The 23,373-nt window shown below is 48.4% G+C and overlaps 1 protein-coding gene across 1 annotated transcript in view; it reads left to right on the top strand.

The window, feature by feature from the left end:
• Positions 1 to 23,373, top strand: part of LOC146839363 (glutathione S-transferase P 1-like) — a 169,274-nt gene that overhangs the window by 106,438 nt on the left and 39,463 nt on the right. The window contains exons 3-5 of the mRNA XM_085651364.1: positions 15,668 to 15,780; positions 16,101 to 16,188; positions 16,514 to 16,617. Coding sequence (XP_085507490.1) covers positions 15,668 to 15,780; positions 16,101 to 16,188; positions 16,514 to 16,617 — 305 coding nt within the window. The remainder of the gene's footprint in view (positions 1 to 15,667; positions 15,781 to 16,100; positions 16,189 to 16,513; positions 16,618 to 23,373) is intronic.

The raw sequence follows: 23,373 nt of genomic DNA, 5'->3' as shown, positions 1-23,373 counted from the left end.
TATACCAACATCAATCAATAAATCAATAAATCAATAGCCTATGTACAAGCAATCTATCAGATCAAGACAATAATCTATAACCATCCTCTGCTACCAGGAAACTGCTGCAGATCGGCACATATAAAATCTCCCTGCTTCCACGGACAGAGAAAACCCACAGTCACACACACATACACTCATCATACGCTAGGGCCCATCACACTAAAATTCATACTATTACTCTATCCACACTGAATATAGGAGAGAAACCTAAACCAGTCTGCATCTAAACGAGGTCAATGCGACCTTAAAGACATTGTCCTGAGTCATGATTTAAAACATAGGACATACATTTGAAACTCAATAAATGACAAGGAAATAACCACCCGACACTAGAATTCAAACAAATGATTGTTTATCTAAATTAACTCAAATGGAAATCAATTAATAGCAAAATCATTATTCTCATAGTTACCTATTCTAGCTAAATGGGCCAGGACAGGTCTCTTAGTAAAGTCTCTCGAGCTGCCGTCCTCAGCATAGGTTCAGGAAGAAGTCCAAACGCAATGAACAGCAAGGGACGCACTGAACGCGATGAACTGCAATGAACGGGACGAACACGGACCCTCTCTAGTCTAGCATATTTATAATAAAAAATGACAAAATTAAAAGTTACAAATGAATCTTGAATATCCGTTGAGCCGCTGAGCAGAGCCAGCAGGAAAGGATGTTGCAACATTTAGAAAACCTCCGCTCAGGAAAAATCACAAAAATAAAAACACGGAAGAAGGAAACTCAAGTTTGCAAGTGTTACTACTACGATTGCTCTTCCTCGGTACCATAGCAGAGCCACCACAGATCTTTCATTGTTCATTGTGGCTTAATCCTTCTCCAAGGACAATTGGATTCATGCCCAGAGCCGCTGTCCTCACGGAAACTTTTACTCAGGCAGAGGCTGTGGTCAGGTGACTTCCAACCATGTTCAGCAAGGCCTCTCGTCAAAATTCAATCACTCGAGCGCAGGCTGTAAATAGCAGCCATCTTTGTTTAGGCCAAAACGGACCATCTTAATTAAAAGAAACACAAAACAACGTTACCACAGCATAATGATTATACAGTGTTAATTCCCACTAATACCCTTATGTGTATGTAATTACCTAGCCATCTGCAACATAAAGAAGCATTAGTACACGTTATTTTTAAAGCGCAAACTCGAAACAAATAGCACTTTTGCGACATTCATTTAATAAAATTGCACATTATTATTAAGCAACATATTTGCATTCCCACGTGTAGTTTCTCTAGTTTCTCTCATTAGTAATGTTGGTTAATCTTGACTGTTAGAGTCGGGGATCTCTGGTTGGCGCAAGGTTGCCCTTGTGTCAAGCAGGAACCCTATCCTCCACGTCAGGGCGCAGGATAACCCCTCGCGAATGACCCTTGCTCACCCTCTAGGTGCGTGGCGTGAGCAGCCAAGGCGATTCCTCAGGCGTTGTTGGTTAAGCACTTACAATCGTACACACAGTAAATACATCAATCCCCCCAGAAACGGACACCAGACTTGGATATATATAAAAATACGATTCTTTATGTAAAAATAAGGTATATATATCTCAACAGACTTATCACAAGACCAATAACGTTTTCGCTAGGCCACCAGGTTATACAGCAGGCAAATGTTCTTGGTTCGTAGTTTCAAATGGATAGTTCGTAGGTTCTTTACTTGTAGTTCCAGTACTCACAGAGATCGGTTCCTGCGAACGGGGAAATAAGGCGTTGCGGGCCCCGAGCCCGATACTGGAGCTTCTTTCGTGATGTGGAGAGTCGGCACAGGTCGGTGCGACTCTCAGCTTGGGAAGTGTTCTTGGGTCCTCAATCAGCAGGTGTGGGCACGTAGGCAGGCGCGGCCAGCGACCCTTTAGCACGGCGGTGCAGGAGGGTCTCCACAGCGGGGGCGGCGCGGCCTGAGATGTCCGAGGATAGCGAAGCGGGGTCACAGGGCACAGTCAGTGCAGCTGGATGACCCGGCGTAGATCACAGTCGTCGGACGGCTTCCGGCAGGAGGGGTGATAGCGCGTTCAGCGCGCTCCAGTAGCAGGCGGTGACAGGGATGCAGGCGGCCTGGCCCGGGGACAGAGAGCGACTCGGGACGGAGCGGGGCTCTCACGGGTTTGAGGCAGGCGAGCTTCTGGGTGTCACGGCCCTAGGAGGGGCGATGAGGGGCGCAGTCTCTTTCCAGCGGGATGCACACACGGCTCGAATTGGAGGACGAGCAAGAAGCACAGAGAACCCACTGTTCCTGGGGTTCAGTTCAGGGGGCAAGCTCAGATCAAGCCCTTGGAGAATGTTCAAGCACAAAGTAGCAAAGTCTTTTCAGTAAGTCTCTTCCTCTCCTCTCTCAGCAAGGCAAGCAGCAGGCCAGCTCCTCCGGCGTCTTCTTCTCCTTCTAGTCGGGCAGAGGTTCTTTGTGGTAAACAGGATTCTGATTTCTTAGGAGCCAGGCTCCTACTTTTATACCATGATTCTTTTGTTCTTTAGCGCCAGGGGGCCTAGGCCTGGCTCAGTCCAGTTCTGGAGCACTTTGTTATGGTGACTCTGCTCTTCCCTTTCAGCAGCAGGGCAGAGACATCAGCCGCCCCCCAGGGGGTGGCGCCGGCTTTTGTGGTGGCAGAGCACAGGTCTATTCAAGAGTCAAGGTGTACTCCTCCCACCCATCCAGGTGTAATCTCTCTACCCACCACCTGGCAGCCAACCTGTCTCTGGGGATTCCCCAACCCTGCTCCTTACTGTTGCCAGGCAGAACACATACACACAGCAGAGGCGGACTGAGATGGTCAGGTCAGTAAATACTAACTTTCTAAAAGTAGTATTTACAAACCCAAGATATTAAAATAAACTTGACTACAAGAAGTATTTTATCATCCTGAGTTCAGGCATACTAAACTTGACACTTCTACCATGCTCTCTGAGTCCACTGGGGTCACAGCGTCGGCGTGATCCCGGCAGCCCATTCTGGCCTATGGAGAGCAGGTAGCCTTCAATAGTGAAAAACGACAAGGGCTGTAATTCACTACTAAGACATGCCACACACATCAGGGCATGTCCTACCTTATGCCTACAATGCACCCTGCCCTTGGGCCTACCAGAGGGGTGGCTAATATGTAGGTAAGGGAAGGTTTAGGGACTGGCAAGTGGGGGCACTTGCGCAGTCAGCGCGACGGTCCCGGACCGCGCACAGGGTCTGCGGTGGCAGACCCTAGACACATTTTACAAGGCCGCTTCCGTGGGTGGCGCAACCAGCGCTGCAAGCCCACCAGCAGCATTGGCAGTCACAAGCCCTGGCACCCCTGGTGCACTCTACTGGGGACTGACAGTGAATCCAATAAACCAATCATGGACATCAATTACAGGTACACTTTACCTAGGGAGCACTTGCACTGCGGCACGGATTAGCCGTGGCGCAGTGCCCTGAGCGGACAACACCAGCAAAACAATCGAGGCACACCATCAAAAAGTGGAAGGGAAACTCACGCCAAGGTGCCAGGTCTAACATTGACTTTTAACAAAACACATATTTTAGTGATTACAAATTAATAATTTTAATCATAACATATAGACAAAACTGGAGCTTGAAACTCGATAAATTTTCAACAGAAAACTCTGCTCCAGCACATGCATGTCTGCGATTCAGGTGCGTTCATCCTCTGTCCGGTACCGTGGAGTCTGTTATGCATTCGGCCTGCAGTCGCTGCAGCCTGAACATAATCAGTCATGCATTCATCCTCTAGGATTGTGAGACAAATGCATGATTTTAGCTAAAGTGTGAGGTTTGCAGGGCATTCTGGGTAAGACAATTTAGCGGGATCCATGCAAGCCACACCACCATGGATTGGTCTGGGTCTTTAGGTTTCGGAAATAGCCCGGGTTGGTTGGGTTCCATGGTTCCCTTGTGACCTAGAATCCAAACAGTGCAGGTATTCGCCATGGCCAGTTAGAGGAAATTAGCACTTACCCACACTCTTCCGGCACGTATGTCAAAACTTTGCCCAAAAGATCCAAATGTCTTCTTGCTTGCCATATGGATGGGGATGCGCTAGGCCCCAGGAGGGCAGAAAGACTGTTGTGGGTTTAAGAGGGTGCAGCCTTATGTCAGGCCCCTAATCTATTATTTTTTAGAAAAGTAAACCAGAATCTACTGGTCTTGCTGCCCTATTCAGGGGTAGATGGGTTGGGGGGGGCGGGTTATATCTCACAAACTACTTCCTAAAAGAGGGCAGAAAGCTTGTTGGGTCTTGTCTGGGGCGGGTGGACTGCCCAAGGCCTGGGTGAGCAGTCCTACCCCATCAGTTTTTGTTATCATTTTTTCCAGGTGTATAGTGGACTTTCTGTCCCTCTTTCCTGGGGGAGAAAATTGGTGGTAAAATCCCTACTCTTCACCAGAGGGGCAAAAAGACTGTATTGCTCCTTTCAGGGTGGGGCAATGACCCGATACCAGGGTGGGCTGTTCCCACTCCTTTTTATTTTTGCCAACAAATCTCTGGTGTCTGGTGGACTTTCTGCCCACGGGGGCAGATTGAGGTTAAACTCCCACTATCTGCTCACCCATGGAGGCAGAAAAACGTGTGTACCCAGGAAGGTGGGCTTTGCCCATGCCAAGTTGGCTCGCTCTACTCTCCTGATCGGAACTCCCTGGTGTCTACTGGGTGGATCCCTGCTTGGGGATAGGGATCCCAGGGTGACCCCAATGAGGGATCCACTTATGAGAGGTACTGCAGGAAAGAGGACATTGTCCTCTTTCCAGCGCGACCTGTCCCATACAAATCAGAGCTTTGGCGGGCAGAGACATGTCCCCTGAACACTGATGAAAGTGAAAGCAGACCGCGTCTAATTATGTTTTGCTTACTGTGACCTCAGCGTGCTGTGCACTTTACACATTACAGGGGAAAAAAAACCTCAAACTCTGTAGGTGAGAGTAACTTTTCCTTTGCGTCCTGATTTGAGTTTTATTAAACAAAATGAAATTCTTCTGGTGCGAGAACCAGAAAACGTTTCTCCATCAAAGCAGTGGGTGACTCGTTGATGTCCATTGCTATACAGAGGTAATGCGTGTTAGAGGTAATGCAGTGCACAACCCGTTGATGTTCATCGCACTGGAGAGGTAATGCGCACTAGAGAGGTAATGCAGTGGAAGACCCATGGATGTCCATTGCACTAGAGGTAAGGCTCACTAGAGGGGTAATGCAGTGGACGACCCATTGATGTTCATCGCCCTGGAGTGGTAATGCGCACTAGAGGTAATGCAGTGGATCACCCATTGATGATCATCGCACTAGAGAGGTAATACGCACTAGAGGTAATGCAGTGGATGACCCGTTGATGATCATCACACTAGAGAGGTAATGCAGTGGATGACCCGTTGATGATCATCGCACTAGAGAGGTAATGCAGTGGATGACCCGTTGATGTCTATTGCACTAGAGAGGTAATGCAGTGGATGAACTGTTGATGTCCATTGCGCTAGAGAGGTAATGCAGTGGACAACCCATTGATGTCCATCTCACTAGAGAGGTAAGGCTCACTAGAGGGGTAATGCAGTGAACGACCCATTGATGTCCATCTCACTAGAGAGGTAGTGTTGTGGACGACCCGTTGATGTCCAATGCACGAGAGAGTTAATGTAGTGGACGACCCATTGATGTCCATCTCACTAGAGAGGTGATGCAGTGGACGACCCATTGGTGTTCATTGCACTAGAGAGGCAATGCAGTGGACAACACATTGATGTCCATCTCACTAGAGAGTTAATGTAGTGGAAGACGCATGGATGTCAATTGCACTAGAGGTAAGGCTCACTAGAGGGGTAATGCAGTGGACGGCCCATTGATGTTCATCGCACTGGAGTGGTAATGCGCACTAGAGGTAATGCAGTGGACCACCCGTTGATGATCATCGCACTAGAGAGGTAATACGCACTAGAGGTAATGCAGTGGATGACCCGTTGATGATCATCACACTAGAGAGGCAATGCAGTGGATGACCCGTTGATGATCATTGCACTAGAGAGGCAATACAGTGCACTAGCCATTGATGTCTATTGCACTAGAGAGGTAATGCAGTGGATGACCTGTGGATGTCCATCACACTAGAGAGGTAATGCAGTGGAAGACCCATGGATGTCCATTGCACTAAAGAGGTAATGCAGTGGACAACCCATTGATGTCCATCTCACTAGAGAGGTAAGGCTCACTAGAGGGGTAATGCAGTGAACGACCCATTGATGTTCATCACACTAGAGAGGTAGTGTTGTGGACGACCCGTTGATGTCCATTGCACGAGAATGGTAATGTAGTGGACGACCCATTGATGTCCATCTCACTAGAGAGGTGATGCAGTGGACGACCCATTGGTGTTCATTGCACTAGAGAGGCAATGCAGTGGACAACACATTGATGTCCATCTCACTAGAGAGTTAATGTAGTGGAAGACCCATGGATGTCCATTGCACTAGAGGTAAGGCTCACTAGAGGGGTAATGCAGTGGACGACCCATTGATGTTCATCGCACTGGAGTGGTAATGCGCACTAGAGGTAATGCAGTGGATCACCCGTTGATGAGCATCACACTAGAGAGGTAATGCAGTGGATGACCCGTTGATGATCATCACACTAGAGAGGTAATGTAGTGGATGACCCGTTGATGTCTATTGCACTAGAGAGGTAATGCAGTGGATGACCTGTTGATGTCTATTGCACTAGAGAGGTAATGCAGTGGATGACCTGTTGATGTCCATCACACTAGAGATGTAATGCAGTGGAAGACCCATGGATGTCCATTGCACTAGAGGGGTAATGCAGTGAACGACCCATTGATGTTCATCGCACTGGAGTGGTAATGCGCACTAGAGGTAATGCAGTGGATGACCCGTTGATGATCATCACACTAGAGAGGTAATGCAGTGGATGACCCGTTGATGATCATCACACTAGAGAGGTAATGCAGTGGATGACCCGTTGATGTCTATTGCACTAGAGAGGTAATGCAGTGGATGACCTGTTGATGTCTATTGCACTAGAGAGGTAATGCAGTCGAAGACCCATGGATGCCCATTGCACTAGATGGGTAATGCAGTGGATGACCCGTTGATGATCATCACACTAGAGAGGTAATGCAGTGGATGACCCGTTGATGTCTATTGCACTAGAGAGGTAATGCAGTGGATGACTTGTTGATGTCTATTGCACTAGAGAGGTAATGCAGTGGATGACCTGTTGATGTCCATCACACTCGAGAGGTAATGCAGTGGAAGACCCATGGATGTCCATTGCACTAGAGGGGTAATGCAGTGAACGACCCATTGATGTTCATCACACTGGAGAGGTAATGCGCACTAGAGAGGTACTGTAGTGGATGACCCGTTGATGATCATCGCACTAGAGAGGTAATGCAGTGCACTAGCCGTTGATGTCTATTGCACCAGAGAAGTAATGCAGTGGATGACCTGTTGATGTCCATCACACTAGAGAGGTAATGCAGTGGAAGACCCATGGATGTCCATTGCACTAGAGAGGTAATGCAGTGGACAACCCATTGATGTCCATCTCACTAGAGAGGTAAGGCTCACTAGAGGGGTAATGCAGTGAACGACCGATTGATGTTCATCACACTGGAGAGGTAGTGTTGTGGACGAGCCGTTGATGTCCATTGCACGAGAGAGGTAATGTAGTGGACGACCCATTGATGTCCATCTCACTAGAGAGGTGATGCGGTGGACGACCCATTGGTGTTCATTGCACTAGAGAGGCAATGCAGTGGACAACACATTGCTGTACATCTCACTAGAGAGGTAATGTAGTGGACAACCCGTTAATGCCTATTGCACTAGAGAGGTAATGCAGCGGACGGCCCATTGATGTCCATCTCACTAGAGAGGTGATGCAGTGGACAACCCGTTAATGCTTATTGCACTAGAGAGGTAATGCAGCGGACGACCCATTGATGTCCATCTCACTAGAGAGGTAATGCATTGGACAACCAGTTAATGCCTATTGCACTAGAGAGGCAATGCAGTGGATGACCCATTGATGTCCATCTCACTAGAGAGGCAATGCAGTGGACAACCCATTAATGCCTGCTGCACTAGAGAGGTAATGCAGTGGACGACCCATTGATGTCCATCTCACTAGAGAGGTAATGCAGTGGACAACCCGTTAATGCCTGTAGCACTAGAAAGGTAATGCAGTGGACGACAGGTTAATGCCTGTTGCACTAGAGAGGTAATGCAGCGGACGACCCATTGATGTCCATCTCACTAGAGAGGTAATGCAGTGGACAACCCGTTAATGCCTGTTGCACTAGAGAGGTAATGCAGTGGACGACAGGTTAATGCCTGTTGCACTAGAGAGGTAATGCAGTGGATGACAGGTTAATGCCTGTTGCACTAGAGAGGTAATGCAGTGGACGACAGGTTAATGCCTGTTGCACTACAGAGGTAATGCAGTGGACGACCCATTGATGTCCATCTCACTAGAGAGGTGATGCAGTGGACAACCCGTTAATGCTTATTGCACTAGAGAGGTAATGCAGCGGACGACCCATTGATGTCCATCTCACTAGAGAGGTAATGCATTGGACAACCTGTTAATGCCTATTGCACTAGAGAGGCAATGCAGTGAATGACCCATTGATGTCCATCTCACTAGAGAGGCAATGCAGTGGACAACCCATTAATGCCTGTTGCACTAGAGAGGTAATGCAGTGGACGACCCATTGATGTCCATCTCACTAGAGAGGTAATGCAGTGGACAACACGTTAATGCCTGTTGCACTAGAAAGGTAATGCAGTGGACGACAGGTTAATGCCTGTTGCACTAGAGAGGTAATGCAGCGGACGACCCATTGATGTCCATCTCACTAGAGAGGTAATGCAGTGGACAACCCGTTAATGCCTGTTGCACTAGAGAGGTAATGCAGTGGACGACAGGTTAATGCCTGTTGCACTAGAGAGGTAATGCAGTGGATGACAGGTTAATGCCTGTTGCACTAGAGAGGTAATGCAGTGGACGACAGGTTAATGCCTGTTGCACTAGAGAGGTAATGCAGTAGACGACCCATTGATGTCCATCTCACTAGAAAGGTAATGCAGTGGACAACCCATTGATGTCCATCTCACTAAAGAGGTAATGCAGTGGACAACCCGTTAATGCCTATTGCACTAGAGAGGTAATGCAGTGGACGACCCATTGATGTCCATCTCACTAGAGAGGTAATGCAGTGGACAACCCGTAAATGCCTGTTGCACTAGAGAGGTAATGCAGTGGACGATCCGTTAATGCCCTTTGCACTAGAGAGGTAATGCAGTGGACAACCTGTTAATGCCTGTTGCACTAGAGAGGTAATGCAGTGGACGACAGGTTAATGCCTGTTGCACTAGAGAGGTAATGCAGTGGACGACCTGTTAATGCCTGTTGCACTAGAGAGGTAATGCAGTGGACATCAACAGATCAGCCACCACAGTAATTTAGCACAGAGAAAAGTATTTTAAGGGGCATGAACAAGAGCACCTATTCAAGGGTACTTGAGAGAGGGCATTGGTTCACAAATGGTAGGACGAATAGCACACATTCAGGATGCAGTTGAAGGTACAGAAAAAAGACCATAGGTTCACACGAGCAGAGGAAACAGCTTCATGGATGCAAGGATGAGGTCACAAGGAGGAGAGGGCATGCATGTGTGAGAGCAGTGGAGGGTAGAAAACAAAAGACAAGGGGGGAAGGGAAATGGAAAGAATGAAAAGGAAGTAAGAAAAATAAAAGAAAAGCAGGGTAGGGTTGGAGCGAGGGACAGTGGGTAGGAAAGGGAAGGAGAGTGCATAGAGAAAAGTGAGAAGAAAGGGGAAGGAATATAGGGGGCAGAGAAGAAGGCAGCAGAGATGGAGACAGTTGAAAAACCAGAAAGCAGGTGACAGAATTCCCTTTCACCTTTTTAGCCAGTTTCTCTGTGGAAATGTGATGTAAACTGCACTTTTTTCTTGGGAGGAGGCCCCTGACCTCCACTGGAGAAGGTGGGGGGTACTTTTGCTTTGCCTATGCGGACAGTGAACTGCACCGGTGGTGGAACTGGGTGGTGCCAGGTGAAAAAGTGGGCGATGGACACCTGGGTTCTGAGTCTGACACCTGCCATTATTTATGCATTTATTTAATTATTACACATTAAGCACTTTTTCAAGTTCTTATCCAGTCACAATCAAAATGCTAATTATCCACAAACCTGGCTGATAAGTGTTTTGATTATGAAAATTATGTTTTTGCTTTGTTGTTAGTGTAAAGATGTCGAGCAGATGCATTGATACCATTTATAGTAACAGACCGGTTTCTTGGAGAATTTCCCTGTGGTTATATTTGTATTATTTTTTTAATTTGTTGTTCTGTCTTGGGATTGGTATGCAAGGGTTTGCTTTCACAGGATGCAGGGGCAAGGTGTGACTGCAGAGTAAAGGTGCAGAGAGAAGTGAAAGAATCTGGAGATTCCTTTGTTTTTGTGCAGACTGCTCCTAAACGGAGAAGCAGGATACATTGTGTAGCTGCCCATTAGCAGATATTTTACAAGCTAAGATTGAAGACTTTGTTTCACAGTAATACCCATTCATTATCCTTTTATCCTAACATACATAACAGATATTTAACAAAGTCAATGCTGCTGATTGGTAGTTTGTCCTTTCAACCGCCCCTCTCTTCTGAGGGTTATGGCTTTGACCCCCAGAGCTGCTTTGCGAGAAAGGAGCCAGACAGGAGAGGTTTGTGCATGGGAGAGGTGGGAGGTGATGAGATGGCAGGTACAGATTATGTTGTTGGAGTTTGACAAATGGCAGGAGTGGCCGAGGGATGGAGGTACCAATCATAGAGGGCCCATTGTCCGTTCTTGTATTAGGGCCCACTGCAACCTTACTACACCTCTGCATGTATATGTAATAGGGTCTGCAGAAAGATTTCAGGGTCCCTTTGTTCTTTCTACACGGTTTGGCGACATCGCTGGGATGTTTGTTAGTCATCTTACTGCTGTCTGGAGTTGTCCTTTGAAAGGTTTCAGGGTCCCTTTGTTCTTTCTACACAGTTTGGCGACATCGCTGGGATGTTTGTTAGTCATCTTACTGCTGTCAGAAGTTGTCCTTTGAAAGGTTTCAGGGTCCCTTTGTTCTTTCTACACAGTTTGGCGACATCACTGGGATGTTTGTTAGTCATCCTACTGCTCTCAGGAGTTGTCCTTTGAAAGGTTTCAGGGTCCCTTCATTCTCTTTCAATATGCTTCGGATTCATCCCCTGGATCTTTGTTCTTTGAATAAATGATTCTTATGAATTATTAATGTGTAATGTTTATTATAATTTGTGTTGTGGTGACAGTGCAGGCATCGTGCATACAACCAGGTCATTGTGGCTTACAGGTAGACAATGGCCATCTGTGACCCTTCCACCCAGCCGTCTCTCCATCAGGTCTTAAAGCTAAAAACCAGAAGAGCCACATCCAGCTTGAGCATAAACCCCTAATCTAGCACCTCCTTATTCACACCACGCGGCCCAGCTTCTCTGATAGTTCCTCATGCTTCCACACTCACTGTGTTCCCAGTTGCTGCTCAGCTGTCCAGGCCTCCGGGCCCTTCAGCTAGGGCGGGGGCACTGGCTCTCCTCCACTTCGGTGTAATGCTGCGCTTAGCCACCAGGAGTCCCACTCCCAATAGGTCTTTGAGTATTTCTTAGATGCCCTTCCAACTACCCAGAATGTTCAAGATTGCAAGTTTTAGGTCCAATGCCACTGGGTGCCCCAACACTGTGCCAGTCTGCAACCGCCGTAGAAATCCAGATCACATGTGAAAAGGAGCCCTGTTGGGACATTCACCACGAGCCATCTGCGATGACCTGGCTGGATGATAATTTACCTTATGGAGGCAATTAAATTGGATTAGAGCCAGGCATGAGGGGATGGCCAGAGTGCACGGGGGCCATTCACGCCTCTGACCATTCCTCATCAAGTCTCACCAGCTCTCGTTCCCATCTTTCTCTCAACTGCACAAAGGGTAGTAATGACTTATGGACCCTGGATATGCCCATTCTAGCTTGCCCATTGTGAACTCCCTCTAATTTCTCTTGATACACTTCTAGTGCATGGGAGCTGAAGGTACCTAAAGAATTGTTTTATTTTAAGGGCATGCTAGTTTGCCAGCTCTTGTAATATTTAGATGTGGTTTGATACGCAAACATGCTCTAATTTAGAAATACCAGATTCGGTACGGGGCGGCGGCAGCAGGTGTCGGGGTGGTGCATCGTGCTCTTCACGAGCAGTGCCTACGGCTTCGTTGCAGGTTGCGGCGCCGCTCCCCGCCGTTGGTGTTGCTCTTTTCCTCTGTGGCAGCTGAAATAGTAGTTCTAGGTGCAGGGGGACAGAGGAAATCAAGTCTTTGTGTCCCTGAGACTTCAGAACAGGAGGCACGCTCTACACCAAGCCCTTGGAGATCTTCAAGCAGGATACACAGCACACAGCAAAGTTTTGGTCCTCTGCGTGGCAGAAACAGCCATTGCAGCCAACCCGCACAGCACACAGCAAAGGGACAGTACTTCTCCTTCAGTTTTTCCAGCTCTTCTCCTTGGGAGTGGTTCCTTTTGAGTCCAGAAGTAAGCTAAAGTCCTAGGGTCTGGGCCCCAATATTTATACTCAAATTTCTCCTTGGTCTCTTGTGACAGAGGGGCTCCGTGCTTAGTCAAAACTAGTTCTGTCCTCTCTGGCCCAGCTTCGTGGCAGGAGGTGGAGACAGCATTGTCCAAGGCAGACCAGGCCTATTCCGGTGCAGGGAAATCTCCTCCCATTATTCTAAATGCAGCCCAGGTCTATTCAGCCCAGCCATGTCTCATCCAGGAAAGGCAGGACACACTTCAACCCCCTCCCCCGTGGCTGTCTGAAGAGAATACACATCCCCAACCCCTGTCACTCCAAAGCCAGACAGTCAATCCACAAACCAGCAGAGGCGCAAGGGATGGCTAAACAAGAATATACCCACTTTCTAAAAGTAGTATTTTCAAACACAGAATATAAAAATCATCTTTGGTAAAAGATGCATTTTTATATTCTGAGTTCAGGCATACTAGATCTTTCCATCTTGTCCTCATGCCAAGTTATACTTATAAGATGTTACAAAGTATTCCTCATTCTATCCTATGGAACAGATAGCCTTTCCATAGTGAAAACAGAAATACCCTGTATTTCACTATCAGGATATGTCACACACACCAGTGCAAGTCCTACCTTTCACATGCACTGCACCCTGCCCACAGGGATACCTTTGGCCTACATTAGGGGCGACTCACATGTAATAAAAGGGAAGGTTAGGGCCTGGCAAGTGGGTACACTTGCCAGGTAGACATGGCAGTAGAAACTGCGTGCAGACACTGCAGTGGCAGGTCTGAGAACCCTTTGAAAGACTGCTCGTGTGGGTGGCACAATCAGAGCTTCAAAGCCCACAAGCATCATTTAATTTACAGGTCGTGGGTACACACAAAGACTTAGTAGTAAATCAAGTAAGCCAATCATTGAAACGCCAATCCATAAACACAGTTAAAATGGAGTCCATTTACACTTTAGCACTAATCAGCAGTGGTAAAGTTCCCCGAGTCATAAAACCAACAAAAACAGGTCAGTAACAGGAGGCCAAAAAAGAAAAAAAGTCTGCGGATACATCTGCTGAAAAAGCCAGGTCTAACAACTTCCCTTGCCATTTAATTTGTCCTAGTGCTTCTTTCCAACATTTTGGGGGTGGGTATGCTGTATAATAGGGTATACAAGTTTTAGGGCTCTAATTTTATCTCACAGCAGAGTCAGTTCTCTCTCAGAAAAGCCAGCCATTGATTGGAATCAGCTGAGCGGCCCTGTAATGTTGCTGATCTCCTGGTATTCCCAGTCCACTATCGTCCATCACATTTTGCATGTGGACCACTTGACTTCCTCTCCCCTGTAGGACATTACAGAGAAGGGACTATAGTGGTTGAAACAACTGTGTGCAGTTTTGAGGGACCTATCAAAAGCGGGGTAGTGTGACCTTCTTGAATATGTCTACCCTTCCCATGATAGTTTATTGCAGGTTGACCCATCCCTCTTGTTTGCGTTTCACCTGCCGGAGTAGACCAGCCCCTGTTAACTAAAGTGAGATACGTAGATTTCCCCAGTTTACCTAAGGACTGAGGCTTCTCCATAGATCTTCAACATCTGTATTGGACGGGAATGGAGGAATTGGATTGTTGGACATCAAGGAGCTGGTCATCTGCACTCTGTCTTCGGTCCATAGCTCCATCATGAAGGTCGAGCCGCAGCGAGGTCAGCTGGGCTCTGATGGTACGTTTCAACAAGGTCGGGCCGCGACAGCGTCAGCAGGGCCCCAAAGGTTCGTGAAGGTCTTTTAAGCACGATGGAGCCGCGACGTCGTCAGCAGGGCTCAGAGTGTGGTTTCAGGAAGAGTCTTTCTCCGTAGGGTCAGCCGCGATCCGATCAGCAGGGCTCTTGACTCCGGGATACAACTGTCGTCTTGTTGCCGGGTCGCCCCAGATATAGGTCTGGAACCCTTTGATGTCCGGACCCTTGCGCCCGGGGTGGGCGGAGAGGCCAGGTCGGGAGCGGCCAGACGCCCAGCAGGAGAGGCGCCAGGCCCCAGAGAGCTGTGGGGCGATCGCACCTAGGTGTGGAAGGACTGTTGGGGGTCTCATCGATACTGCCCTCCGCCGGGAGTGGGAAGGGTTCACGTGGTATCCCCTGGGCAAGGGGTTGGCGCCTCGATGTCGGGCCTCGCTGGGACCGAGGCCGGGTGGAGCGGGGTCACGTAGGTGGTTACGTAGAGTCACGTACAATCCAAAATGGAGGAGCCCCGAGGTGCATGGGACCTCGTGCGGCTTAGCGAGGGGGAACAGGACCACGCCACGAGGCCGGCTCCAACACCGGGGGCATCAGCAAATACTCCAGCCGCTTTGTCATGAGGTTTTGTTTCACTGCGGTGAAGGACTCTTAGCGCTGCAGCACAGCATGGATGCAATCCGGAAACACCACCATTTTGTGGTTCTCTTGTTGGGTTGTTATGTGAAATTCCCGAACTGATGCCGTTGCGCCACTTCACATAATTAAGTGGCATGTGCTGTAAAAATGTACTGTGAATCAATTTGCAGTTAGTTATTTGTTGTAAAACATTCGACTCAATTTAATGTAAATCAGATTTATGAGGGGAGTAGTAACATTCAGAAAGAGTCTTTCCTTCCTGTAATGAGCCATGTACAGAAAATCAGCATGCTGTCGTAAATATCTTAACCTTGCTGATCACTGTTCATTTAGAAAAACAGATCTGAAGAACAAAATGCCACTTCCCCTTTTCGTTATTTAAACTGCAGCTGTCATGGTCTGTTACTTACCGAACACCTTAGCTGCTGGCAGCAGGTATTATGAGTCACTACTCTACTGTAATACATTATTACAGTTGAAAAGCTACATCATTTTGTTATTACAGGTGAATACAGATGTGACAACTCCATTGTAATATTGAACTTAGAGGCGTTCTTTTATACTGGCATTGCAGGCTCCGATGTATGTATGATGCTCATAATGTATCCCCAAATGCAAGGATTTGGAAGGTGTTTGTAATTCCCTGCCTCGCTTGTCCCTCCAGGCCGCACAGAGGCCATGCAGTTCCTGCTGGCAGACAAGGGCTGCGAGTGGAAGGATGACTATTTCTGCTATCAAGACTGGCTAGATGGAAAGGTTGAGTTCAAGAAGAAAACGGTAAGTATTTCTGAGTATGGATTTGGGTCCTATTACGCCTGCTCTTAAGGCATCCTCGCCTCCTAGGCCAGGTGGTTCTATGAGGGGCATATTGCTAACGGCATACACGGAGATTCATAGGGTTTCCAAGGTGCGGATTCGAACCAGAAATCTGGTTAATGTCTCAGGTTCTCACCGTGGGCTGATGGGTAGCCGCTTGGTTCTTGATTGAGTGCCCTCATCGGCTGAGGCTCGATCTGTGCTCTACCCACCAGAATCCTTTCACTAGGGCTGTAAGATCCATACTCGGCTTAATGTATTTATTCTCTCTTCTTTCTCAGGTCTTTGGGCAGTTACCCATGCTTGCTGATGGTGAATTTATCCTGTTCCAGTCCAATGCCATCCTGCGATATCTGGGGCGCAAACATGGTGAGCACCATACAAGGAGGTGGGGGGTACGAATTGACTGTAGGGTTTATGGAATCCTTTCTTTTGATAGAAGTGAGGTGAAGTAGATGTGACTCAAGGTCTCACAATGCTTGGTTCAACTAAATTCTCAGTGCCTCTGGAGCGGTGAAGCTCTCAGTACACTAGGGTTCACCAAAGGGGAAGGTTTCGAACCGACCCTACCAGGCTCATAAGACGCTGAACGAGCATAGACTGATTGTCACCCACTTATATGTGTCCAACAGATCCTGCCCGATGCGCGTGCTGCCCCATTGCGCCCTTCTCAACACCTCTCCTTCCCTCACAGATCTCTACGGGAAGAACAACAAGGAAGCTGCGCTCATTGACATGGCCAACGACGGGTTGGAGGACCTGCGAGAGAAGTTTTACAAATGTTATTACGTTGAATGGGTAGGTTTATTTTTATGTTTACTACAAGATGGCAGCCAGAGAGCTGGGTCCTCTCCTTTTAGGGTTACATTTCTGGCACCAAGTAAGAAACCTATAACAGTCTTTATAAGAAGGGTAGCCTAATGGGTTGATTTCCAATCCAAACAATGCTCTATAAGGTGCAGAGTCAATCTCATGTCAGCAAGCGCGTATAGGGCAGCCCACGCTTAATGTCTGTACTGCTGCTCTGAGGAATGGCTACCTTTAATTTACTCACAACTTTATAGACCCTGACCTCTTGTTCTCACCTTCATTCTTTAGTGAGATCCTTCAATCTAGAGACTCAGGGTGCAGGGCACTGGGCCTGACTCCTCATGGGGTGGGGTGGCACCTACCATCCCTTTTGTGGTGTTAGTGCATTTGATTGAATAACATTTTAGTTTGGGTAGTTACTCACCGAAAGCCCAGGGGAAGGCCTTCAGGGAGTTGGAGGAGACCGGGAGAGTTAAGAAGCTGTAAACCTTTGATTAAGGGGCTGGGTCTGAGGCTCAGGGCATGGCGGAGTGTGCACTGCTTATCTCTGAGTGAATGCGCTGGCTAGGAGTGTGTGCTGCTTATCTCTGAGTGAATGCACTGACTAGGAGTGTGCGCTGCTTATCTCTGAGTGAATGCGCTGACTAAGAGTGTGCACTGCTTATCTCTGAGTGAATGCGCTGACTAAGAGTGTGCGCTGCTTATCTCTGAGTGAATATGCTGAGTAGGAGTGTGCGCTGCTTATCTCCGAGTGAATGCGCAAAGAGTGTGCGCTGCTTATCTCTGAGTGAATGCGCTGACTAAGAGTGTGAGCTGCTTAGCTCTGAGTGAATACGCTGAGTAGGAGTGTGCGCTGCTTATCTCCGAGTGAATGCGCTGAGTAGGAGTGTGCACTGCTTATCTCTGAGTGAATGCGCTAAGAGTGTGCTCTGCTTATCTCTGAGTGAATACGCTGAGTAGGAGTGTGCGCTGCTTATCTGAGTGAATGCGCTGACTAGGAGTGTGCACTGCTTATCTCCGAGTGAATGCGCTGGCTAGGAGTGTGCACTGCTTATCTCCAAGTGAATGCTCTGGTTAGGACTGTGCACTGCTTATGTCAGAGTGAATGCGCTGGCTAAGAGTGTGCGCTGCTTATCTCCGAGTGAATACACTAAGAGTGTGCGCTGGTTATCTCTGAGTGAATACGCTGAGTAGGAGTGTGCGCTGCTTATCTCTGAGTGAATGCGCTAAGAGTGTGCGCTGCTTATCTCTGAGTGAATGCGCTGACTAGGAGTGTGCGCTGCTTATCTCAGAGTGAATGGGCTGACTAGGAGTGTGCGCTGCTTATCTCACAGTGAATATGCAGTCAATGAGTGTGCACTGCTTATCTCCGAGTAAATGCGCTGATCTCTGATTGAATGCGCTGACTAGGAGTGTGCGCTGCTTATCTCCGAGTGAATGCGCTGGCTAGGAGTGCGTGCTGCTTATCTCTGAGTGAATGCACTGACTAGCAGTGTGCGCTGCTTATCTCTGAGTGAATGCGCTGACTAAGAGTGTGCACTGCTTATCTCTGAATGAATGCGCTGACTAAGAGTGTGCGCTGCTTATCTCTGAGTGAATACGCTGAGTAGGAGTGTGCGTTGCTTATCTCCGAGTGAATGCGCTAAGAGTGTGCGCTGGTTATCTCTGAGTGAATGCGCTGACTAAGAGTGTGAGCTGCTTAGCTCTGAGTGAATACGCTGAGTAGGAGTGTGCGCTGCTTATCTCTGAGTGAATACGCTGAGTAGGAGTGTGCACTGCTTATCTCTGAGTGAATGCGCTAAGAGTGTGCGCTGCTTATCTCTGAGTGAATACGCTGAGTAGGAGTGTGCGCTGCTTATCTGAGTGAATGCGCTGACTAGGAGTGTGCACTGCTTATCTCCGAGTGAATGCGCTGGCTAGGAGTGTGCACTGCTTATCTCCGAGTGAATGCTCTGGTTAGGAGTGTGCACTGCTTATGTCAGAGTGAATGCGCTGGCTAAGAGTGTGCGCTGCTTATCTCCGAGTGAATACACTAAGAGTGTGCGCTGGTTATCTCTGAGTGAATACGCTGAGTAGGAGTGTGCGCTGCTTATCTCTGAGTGAATGCGCTAAGAGTGTGCGCTGCTTATCTCCGAGTGAATACACTAAGAGTGTGCGCTGGTTATCTCTGAGTGAATACGCTGAGTAGGAGTGTGCGCTGCTTATCTCTCAGTGAATGCGCTAAGAGTGTGCGCTGCTTATCTCAGAGTGAATGCGCTGACTAGGAGTGTGCGCTGCTTATCTCAGAGTGAATGGGCTGACTAGGAGTGTGCGCTGCTTATCTCACAGTGAATATGCAGTCAATGAGTGTGCACTGCTTATCTCCGAGTGAATGCGCTGATCTCTGATTGAATGCGCTGACTAGGAGTGTGCGCTGCTTATCTCCGAGTGAATGCGCTGGCTAGGAGTGCGTGCTGCTTATCTCTGAGTGAATGCACTGACTAGGAGTGTGCGCTGCTTATCTCTGAGTGAATGCGCTGACTAAGAGTGTGCACTGCTTATCTCTGAGTGAATGCGCTGAGTAGGAGTGTGCGCTGCTTATCTCTGAGTGAATACGCTGAGTAGGAGTGTGCACTGCTTATCTCTGAGTGAATGCGCTAAGAGTGTGCGCTGCTTATCTCTGAGTGAATACGCTGAGTAGGAGTGTGCGCTGCTTATCTGAGTGAATGCGCTGACTAGGAGTGTGCACTGCTTATCTCCGAGTGAATGCGCTGGCTAGGAGTGTGCACTGCTTATCTCCGAGTGAATGCTCTGGTTAGGAGTGTGCACTGCTTATGTCAGAGTGAATGCGCTGGCTAAGAGTGTGCGCTGCTTATCTCCGAGTGAATACACTAAGAGTGTGCGCTGGTTATCTCTGAGTGAATACGCTGAGTAGGAGTGTGCGCTGCTTATCTCTGAGTGAATGCGCTAAGAGTGTGCGCTGCTTACCTCTGAGTGAATGCGCTGACTAGGAGTGTGCGCTGCTTATCTCAGAGTGAATGGGCTGACTAGGAGTGTGCGCTGCTTATCTCACAGTGAATACGCAGTCAATGAGTGTGCACTGCTTATCTCCGAGTGAATGCGCTGATCTCTGATTGAATGCGCTGACTAGGAGTGTGCGCTGCTTATCTCCGAGTGAATGCGCTGACTAAGAGTGTGCGCTGCTTATCTCTGAGTGAATACGCTGAGTAGGAGTGTGTGCTGCTTTTCTCCGAGTGAATGCGCTAAGAGTGTGCGCTGCTTATCTCTGAGTGAATACGCTGAGTAGGAGTGTGCGCTGCTTATCTGAGTGAATGCGCTGACTAGGAGTGTGCACTGCTTATCTCCGAGTGAATGCGCTGGGTAGGGGTGTGCACTGCTTATCTCCGAGTGAATGCTCTGGCTAGGAGTGTGCACTGCTTATGTCAGAGTGAATGCGCTGGCTAAGAGTGTGCGCTGCTTATCTCCGAGTGAATACACTAAGAGTGTGCGCTGGTTATCTCTGAGTGAATGCGCTGACTAGGAGTGTGCGCTGCTTATCTCAGAGTGAATGGGCTGACTAGGAGTGTGCGCTGCTTATCTCAGAGTGAATACGCTGTCAATGAGTGTGCACTGCTTATCTCCGAGTGAATGTGCTGACTAGGAGTGTGTGCTGATCTCTGATTGAATGCGCTGACTAGGAGTTTGCGCTGCTTATCTCTGAGTGAATGCGCTGGCTAGGAGTGTGCGCTGCTTATCTCCGAGTGAATGCGTTGACTAGGAGTGTGCACTGCTTATCTCAGAGTGAATACGCTGACTAGGAGTGTGCGCTGCTTATCTGAGTGAATGCGCTGACTAGGAGTGTGCGCTGCTTATGTCAGAGTGAATGCGCTGGCTAAGAGTGTGCGCTGCTTATCTCCAAGTGAATACGCTAAGAGTGTGCGCTGCTTATCTCTGAGTGAATACGCTGAGTAGGAGTGTGCGCTGCTTATCTCTGAGTGAATACGCTAAGAGTGTGCGCTGCTTATCTCTGAGTGAATGCTCTGACTAGGAGTGTGCGCTGCTTATCTCAGAGTGAATACGCTAAGAGTGTGCACTGCTTATCTCTGAGTGAATGCGCTGACTAGGAGTGTGCGCTGCTTATCTCAGAGTGAATGGGCTGACTAGGAGTGTGCGCTGCTTATCTCAGAGTGAATACGCTGTCAATGAGTGTGCACTGCTTATCTCCGAGTGAATGTGCTGACTAGGAGTGTGCGCTGCTTATCTCTGAGTGAATGCGCTAAGAGTGTGCGCTGCTTATCTCTGAGTGAATGCACTGACTAGGAGTGTGCGCTGCTTATCGCAGAGTGAATGGGCTGACTAGGAGTGTGCGCTGCTTATCTCACAGTGAATATGCAGTCAATGAGTGTGCACTGCTTATCTCCGAGTGAATGCGCTGATCTCTGATTGAATGCGCTGACTAGGAGTGTGCGCTGCTTATCTCCGAGTGAATGCGCTGGCTAGGAGTGCGTGCTGCTTATCTCTGAGTGAATGCACTGACTAGGAGTGTGCTCTGCTTATCTCTGAGTGAATGCGCTGACTAAGAGTGTGCACTGCTTATCTCTGAGTGAATGCGCTGACTAAGAGTGTGCGCTGCTTATCTCTGAGTGAATACGCTGAGTAGGAGTGTGCGTTGCTTATCTCCGAGTGAATGCGCTAAGAGTGTGCGCTGGTTATCTCTGAGTGAATGCGCTGACTAAGAGTGTGAGCTGCTTAGCTCTGAGTGAATACGCTGAGTAGGAGTGTGCGCTGCTTATCTCTGAGTGAATACGCTGAGTAGGAGTGTGCACTGCTTATCTCTGAGTAAATGCGCTAAGAGTGTGCGCTGCTTATCTCTGAGTGAATACGCTGAGTAGGAGTGTGCGCTGCTTATCTGAGTGAATGCACTGACTAGGAGTGTGCACTGCTTATCTCCGAGTGAATGCGCTGGCTAGGAGTGTGCACTGCTTATCTCCGAGTGAATGCTCTGGTTAGGAGTGTGCACTGCTTATGTCAGAGTGAATGCGCTGGCTAAGAGTGTGTGCTGCTTATCTCTGAGTGAATGCGCTAAGAGTGTGCGCTGCTTATCTCCGAGTGAATACACTAAGAGTGTGCGCTGGTTATCTCTGAGTGAATACGCTGAGTAGGAGTGTGCGCTGCTTATCTCTGAGTGAATGCGCTAAGAGTGTGCGCTGCTTATCTCTGAGTGAATGCGCTGACTAGGAGTGTGCGCTGCTTATCTCAGAGTGAATGGGCTGACTAGGAGTGTGCGCTGCTTATCTCACAGTGAATATGCAGTCAATGAGTGTGCACTGCTTATCTCCGAGTGAATGCGCTGATCTCTGATTGAATGCGCTGACTAGGAGTGTGCGCTGCTTATCTCCGAGTGAATGCGCTGGCTAGGAGTGCGTGCTGCTTATATCTGAGTGAATGCACTGACTAGGAGTGTGCGCTGCTTATCTCTGAGTGAATGCGCTGACTAAGAGTGTGCACTGCTTATCTCTGAGTGAATGCGCTGACTAAGAGTGTGCGCTGCTTATCTCTGAGTGAATACGCTGAGTAGGAGTGTGCGTTGCTTATCTCCGAGTGAATGCGCTAAGAGTGTGCGCTGGTTATCTCTGAGTGAATGCGCTGACTAAGAGTGTGAGTTGCTTAGCTCTGAGTGAATACGCTGAGTAGGAGTGTGCGCTGCTTATCTCTGAGTGAATACGCTGAGTAGGAGTGTGCACTGCTTATCTCTGAGTGAATGCGCTAAGAGTGTGCGCTGCTTATCTCTGAGTGAATACGCTGAGTAGGAGTGTGCGCTGCTTATCTGAGTGAATGCGCTGACTAGGAATGTGCACTGCTTATCTCCGAGTGAATGCGCTGGCTAGGAGTGTGCACTGCTTATCTCCGAGTGAATGCTCTGGTTAGGAGTGTGCACTGCTTATGTCAGAGTGAATGCGCTGGCTAAGAGTGTGCGCTGCTTATCTCCGAGTGAATACACTAAGAGTGTGTGCTGGTTATCTCTGAGTGAATACGCTGAGTAGGAGTGTGCGCTGCTTATCTCTGAGTGAATGCGCTAAGAGTGTGCGCTGCTTACCTCTGAGTGAATGCGCTGACTAGGAGTGTGCGCTGCTTATCTCAGAGTGAATTGGCTGACTAGGAGTGTGCGCTGCTTATCTCACAGTGAATACGCAGTCAATGAGTGTGCACTGCTTATCTCCGAGTGAATGCGCTGATCTCTGATTGAATGCGCTGACTAGGAGTGTGCGCTGCTTATCTCCGAGTGAATGCGCTGACTAAGAGTTATGTTATGTTATGTTATGTTATGTTATTTAATCTTTTGTATAGCGCACGGCTACTCAAAAAGAGTGTCCCGGCGCTTTTTTTTTTGGAAAAGGAAGGCTGCAACACAATAACATAACACCATTAAAAGAAAAAACAGAATGCCAGACAAATACATGCAAGAAAAAACAAACTACTGGGTAAACAGCCAGGTTTTAAGGCTTTTTCTAAAAGCTAATAGGCTGGTAGCTCCCCGCAGAGTGAGCGGCAGAGAGTTCCACAACTGTGGCGCCAGTAGTCCAAAAGAGCGGCCACCCAGACGAGCTCTCTTCACGCGCGGAACAACCGCCAAAAACAAAGCTTCCCACCTCAAAGACCGGGTCGGCTGATAGAAGACCAGTCTCTTTTGAAGATACTTAGCTCCCACCACGTGGAGAGCTTTGTAGGCCAGAGTCAGAGCCTTGAAGGCGATCCGCTTCCGGA

This window comes from Triturus cristatus, chromosome 4_1 (genome assembly GCF_964204655.1).
Source record: "Triturus cristatus chromosome 4_1, aTriCri1.1, whole genome shotgun sequence".
Taxonomy (NCBI): domain Eukaryota; kingdom Metazoa; phylum Chordata; class Amphibia; order Caudata; family Salamandridae; genus Triturus; species Triturus cristatus.
The sequence above is the reverse complement of the archived record's forward strand: the minus strand, read 5'-3'. Positions and strand labels throughout refer to the sequence as shown.